This window comes from Emiliania huxleyi, assembly GCF_000372725.1.
Source record: "Emiliania huxleyi CCMP1516 unplaced genomic scaffold EMIHUscaffold_80, whole genome shotgun sequence".
NCBI lineage: Eukaryota > Haptophyta > Isochrysidales > Noelaerhabdaceae > Emiliania > Emiliania huxleyi.
This window is the reverse complement of record NW_005196020.1, coordinates 540,185-545,466: the sequence shown is the minus strand read 5'-3', so window position 1 is coordinate 545,466 and position 5,282 is coordinate 540,185. Positions and strand designations below refer to the sequence as shown.

Sequence of the window (5,282 nt, the reverse complement as noted above, 5' to 3'; positions counted from 1 at the left end):
GGGGGGGGGGGGGGTCGCGAGAGCTGAGGAGAGGGCAGTGTGCGGAGAGCCCGAGACGCAGAGAGGAGAGCGCGCGCCTTCCAGCCTGACTCGGTGACCTCATCGTCAGAGACCCACGTCATGGTCCCATCCGACGGCACGATCCCGGCCGGGCCCGAGGTGCCGCAGTACTTCACGCCGTTGACGACGAGGTAGTCGTAGCATTCATTTGTGGGGTCGCCGTCGCCGTCGTAGTCCCAGTAGTCTTCGTCTTCCTCCACGTCAAAGGCGATCACGTCCAGCGCGGCGGGCGGCAGGCCAGTGATGGTGCAGCCCTCGAAGTTCGGGTAGTCGTTCGGGTAGTTGGGCGAGGTGGCGCACGAGCCGCCGTCGGTGATCAAGCACAAACCGGTGGCGCAGACGTCACCGAGCGGGCATGGCATGGCCGCCGGGATAAAGAAGAGCAGGAGCCAAGAGACCACCAACCGACCACCCGCCTTGTTGACCCGCTGCCCGGAGGCTGCGCCAAAGCGCCGCGCGCACATGCCCAGCAGCCCGCCGCCGCTGGCTGCGCCGAAGCGCCGCGCCCGCATGCCGAGCAGTCCGATTGCGCCGAAGCGCCGCGCCCACTTGAGCCCGCCGTCAGCTGCGAGGAGGCGGAGCCGCAGCAACCCACTGCCGCAGGCTGCGAGTAGGAGCAGCAGCGTCGGCGCAGACGTGCTGCACCACCAGGCGAGGGGAGTGTGCCAAACGGCGGTGCTGCCGCCGGCCGGGGTCAGGACCCCGTCCTTCTCCGCGTTCTTCGAGCGCTTCTGCCCCTCAACCTTGATTGGGCCGACCTTGCTGGCCGAGGAGCCACCCGACCGAAGCTGGCAGAGGAGTGCGAGGCACCGCAGCACCAGACGGGACCAGGGAGCGCCGGCCGTGTCGGTGTCGGCCGTCTCGCTCTCGGTCTGTCGCGCGCGAGGTCAGGCACGCAGGTCAGGCACGCAGAGCAGGCAGGGCGGGCCGCGCGGGAAGGGCGACCACGCAATGTGGCGGCGTGGCGAAGTGCAGGAGACGGGGAGGCGGCGAATCAGGTGGGCAGGGCCAGAGGAGTGCAGTGAGCAAACGCGGTGATTTGACGTGGAGAGTGCAGGATCAAAGCGCGCCTGCTCCGCCCCCTCCAGCTCGCCCTGCTCGGCCTCGAGCAGAGACCGCTTGCCTGCCCACGACTTTCCCAGCGCCTCGCCGGCGCGGCAGGTGCCAGAGTGGGCGCACAGCGGCGCCGCCAACGGGAGGAGGAGCTTGCCGACGCCTAAGCCCTCGAGCAAGTCGGCGTGCGACGCGAAGGCGTTTAGCTCGTGCCGCCCGCTCGAGACGGCCGCTTGACCAGCGAGTTCAACGCTCACCGGATAGCGACTGGTCGTCAAGTTGGCCGCCTCTGTCGAGTGCCGTTCGAGGTTGAAGTGCTTGACCGCGTCAGTACCGGGGGCGGCGCCGATGACCTCGATGACCGTCGCCTCAAGGGTCTCGCGAGGGATGGTCACCGCATCCGGCGGTTTAATGACAGACTCGCGAGTTGGGAATCGAGAGGCGTCCGTCGATCTGTCGACCGCCCGCCGCCCGCCCGATCCGGCGTGCACGCAGGAGACAGGAGGACGAGAGGCACCGACGCGGGAGGCTGCCGTGCTGTTAACGACAATCGCGAGGATGTAGATCATCATTTAAGAGCAATGGCGGCGGGTCGGGGGGGGACGGTGGTCAGACGGACCGGGAGGCTCGCCGAGGTCGCGGACCCGCGCACGGGGAAGCTTCACGGGTTCGAGCCGTCAAACATTGAGCAGCGGAGGTGTGCCGAGGGGGACCGGGAGGCGGTAAGCCGTCGTCGCCCGGCGCTGCATGCAGCACCGTGGCGATGGCGCTAAGAGGTTCCTCTTTTCCGCGCCCCCCCCCCCAAGGCGCGCGATACACACCCCGCAAATTCTTTGAGAGCGCCTTCGTTGTTAATAGTACAAACCCGATTGTCTCTTTTCTTTCTTTCTACTCGTCCCATCCCTCGATAATCTACCGACTCCAAACACATAGGATTCCTACTTTCCTAGTCTAGACCGGACGCGGAACCATCCACATCATCACTGGCTCGCGGCAATAAGGGCACTCTCGCATCAGCTCAGAGCACGGCCCGCAAGCACACAGGTGCCCGCACGGAACCGCAGCATGCGACTTGACTCTCGCGAAACACACGATGCACGTGGTCTCTCCCCCCATCGTGGACTCGGGGGCAGCCGGCCGCCCCGTGTCGAGGCCGGCGTCGGCTAGTGAGACGGCAGCAAGCGGCTCGGTGACTGGCAGATGCTGCTCCGCCGCCTCTCCCGCCTCTGGCCCGATCAAGCGCTCGATGGCGCCGACCCGCTCCTCGAGGCTACCCTCGGTCGCCGTGCCGAAGCTCGCCTCCAGCCGCTCGACACGCCGCGGCAAGTCCCCGCCGCCGCCGGTCGACTCGCTGCTCACCGCCTCCTCGCACCGCGACACCCGACGAGCCAGTGCCTCCTCCGCATCCACCTCTGACCGGCGCAACGCCTCTGCCAGCTCCGCATCCTCGCGCAGCGCCGCCCGCTCTGCCGCACCCGCGAGCTCTGCCGCCTCCCGCTCCGCCCGCCTCGCCGACTCCTGCTCAGCAGCCAGCTGCGCCGCCCTCTCCTCCTGCGCGCGAACCTCTGCCGCAGCCTTCGCCCTCCGCTCCTCCTCGAGCGCGAAAGCAGACGGCGCCTTCTTGGCCTTATTGTTCTTCGCCTTGGCCTCCTTCTTGGCCGCCGTTGCCTCCGCCGCCTTTGCGCGCCGCCTCGCCTTCTCCTCCTCCGCCCTCCTATCCGCAGCCTCCTTCTCGCGCCGCGCCGCCTCTGCCTGAGCGGCCTTGCGCTCCGCCGCGGCCGCCCGCTGCTCTTCTCGCTGTGCCTCCTCCGCCGCAAGCCTCTCTGTCTTCCTCGCCCGCAGCGTCTCCTCTGCTGCCGCGCGCTCAGCGGCCAGCTTCGCCTCCGCCTCCGCCGCAATGGCTCGCCTCTGCTCCTCCAGCGCCGCAGCGTCCGCTGCCCGGCGCGCCTCGTCCGCCGCTCGCTCTGCCTCGCGCTGTCGTGCTGCCCGCTCCCGCTCTCGCGCCGCCGCCGCCGCCTCCCGCTCGCGCTGCTCGCGCCGCCCCTTGACCTCGAGCGCCTTTTCGGCCGCCTTCTCCGCCGCCTGCGCCTCCCTCAGCGCCGCTGCGTGCTCTGTGAGAGCGCGCACGCACCCGGCCTGGTCTGTTTCAGGAGCACTGGCGGCGTCGGCAGTAGCTAGCACCTTGGCCGCCCCCTCCTTGGCGATCTGCAGCGCCGTCATGCCGGCCGCAGAGCGAGCCTTTGCATCCGCGCCGGCCCGAAGCAGGCGGAGCACGACGGCGGGGCAGCCGCTGTAGGCGGCGCGCATCAGCGCGGTGCCGCCGTTGATGTCCTTCAGGTTGACGTCAGCGCCGTGCTGAAGCAGCAGGTCGAACACCCGCTCGTGGCGTTTGTCGGCGGCGAGCATCAGCGCGGTGCCGCCGTTGATGTCCTTCAGGTTGACCTCCGCGCCGTGCTGCAGCAGCAACTCGACCACCCGCTCGTGGCCGTAGGAGGCGGCGAGCATCAGCGCGGTCCAGCCGTTGCTGCTCTGCATGTTGAGCTCCGCGCCGTGCCGCAGCAGCAGCTCGACCACCCGCTCGTGGCCGTTGGCGGCGGCGTCCATCAGCGCGGTGCGGCCGTCGCTGCTCTGCATGTTGAGCTCCGCGCCGTGCCGCAGCAGCAGCTCGACCACCCGCGCTTGGCCTTTGTTTGCGGCGCCCATCAGCAGCGTGATGCTGCTCACATTATGGGCTCCTTCGTATGTCGCGTCGGCCCGCCCGCCGCCATCAAGCCACGCCAGCACCGCCTCCTCCTCGCCACGCTCCACCGCTAGCACGACCGCGTCGGAGCAGCTCAGGCCAGCGCCACGGCGAAGCATCTCGACGCTCGAGGGAGTCGCTTAGGAGACTCCAAGAGAAGATGGGCGATGCAAGTGTTGCGCGCCAGTTAGCGAAAATTCTTTAATTGCGTGGGCTCGGGCGCCGTTCCGAGCTAATTGTCCCAACCAAATGTCCCAAGCGCTGTTGCTGAATCGCGTGCTGCCCAGGCGCGGCGGGAGCGGACGACTGAAGCGCGTGGAGTCGGCGCCGTCGCTCCTCACGCCGGTTTGGGAGCCGGAGCACGGGGAGGAGGCGGAGGAGCCTCCGCCGGCGATGCCGTCTCGCGGCTCGCTGCCGACGTACAGCGCTAGCTCGCTCGACCTGCCGATGCTGCACAGGGAGTGCAAGAGCGACGAGGGAGCTCTCCAACCCAGGCAGCGCCGAAGCACCCTATGGCAGTCTGCAGCGCGGGGTGAGAGCGACACGCGGCTTTGCGTGCCGCCCCCGTGTAGGTGGGGCAGCGAGCACCTCTTCCGGAACCTGCTGCCGCCTCGATGGGCGCAGCTCTTGGGGAGGCTGGGGCAGGCTGCCGATGCGTCGCAGGCCCACACACACACTCACACCGCTCACCCACGCGCACCGGGCCTTGCACTTCTAATTGCCGTGGGGCTCCTGTCGTCTAGACGTGGAGTCGCGAGGGATGCCCAGCCTCTTCCCCCACCGCCTTGCGTGTGTGTGGAGAAGTGCACCTCACCTCACCTTTCCTCAGGCCCTCGGAATGCCTGTGTGTGTGTGTGCGTGTGCGTGCGTGTGTGTGTGTGTGTGTGTGTGTCTGTGTCTGTGTGTGTGTGTGTGTGTGTGTGTGTGTGTGTGTGTGTGTGTGTGTGTGTGTGTGTGTCTGTGTGTGTACCTCACCTCACCTCTCCTTAGGCCCTCGGTATGCTCGAGCTCGTGGCTGCAGCCAGCGAGCGGCTGCAGAGCGACCCGCTCCCCCTCGAGGTGGGAGAGGACAATCACCCCCGCCCACCGGCTCTCTCCTCCCCATCGCCGCCCACCCGCGCCGCGCTCTCCTTCTCCTTCTCCGCCACTCTCACGGCTGCGCCCGCCTCACACTCTGGCACTTGGAGAAGGAGCCACCGGCTGGTCTTCCTGCAGAATCGTCTGTGGTTCAAAGGGCGTCACCAATGCCCCCCCCCCGTGCTATTATTCTAAAGCTATTCCAGTTATTGCCCCGCCCACCCGCCCACCCGCCCACCCTCGCCTCCCTCCACTCCTCCGCCCCTCCGCCCCTCCCCTCCCCCTCCCTCCTTCCCTCTCTCCCTCCCCCCCCGCCCCCCCCTTCCCTCCCTCTCCCTCCTCTCTCTCCCTC

General features: G+C 68.3%; 3 protein-coding genes across 3 annotated transcripts in view; 1 reads left to right on the top strand and 2 right to left on the bottom strand.

The window, feature by feature from the left end:
- Positions 1–1,685, bottom strand: part of EMIHUDRAFT_218768 (hypothetical protein) — a gene marked incomplete at both ends in the record, with an annotated part of 8,431 nt that extends 6,746 nt beyond the window's left edge. The window contains 2 exons of the mRNA XM_005759382.1: positions 99–932; positions 1,092–1,685. Coding sequence (XP_005759439.1) covers positions 99–932; positions 1,092–1,685 — 1,428 coding nt within the window. The remainder of the gene's footprint in view (positions 1–98; positions 933–1,091) is intronic.
- A 379-nt stretch (positions 1,686–2,064) lies between these two features.
- On the bottom strand, positions 2,065–2,558 carry EMIHUDRAFT_218767 (hypothetical protein; the record flags this gene model as incomplete). The annotated part of the gene is made up of 2 exons (XM_005759381.1): positions 2,065–2,464; positions 2,524–2,558. 2 exons carry the CDS (start codon positions 2,556–2,558, stop codon positions 2,065–2,067), a joined length of 435 nt encoding a protein of 144 aa, XP_005759438.1.
- Positions 2,559–4,102: 1,544 nt separating this feature from the next.
- Positions 4,103–5,282, top strand: part of EMIHUDRAFT_218766 (hypothetical protein) — a gene marked incomplete at both ends in the record, with an annotated part of 3,177 nt that continues 1,997 nt past the window's right edge. Inside the window, 2 exons of the mRNA XM_005759380.1 lie at positions 4,103–4,408; positions 4,844–4,912. Coding sequence (XP_005759437.1) covers positions 4,103–4,408; positions 4,844–4,912 — 375 coding nt within the window. The remainder of the gene's footprint in view (positions 4,409–4,843; positions 4,913–5,282) is intronic.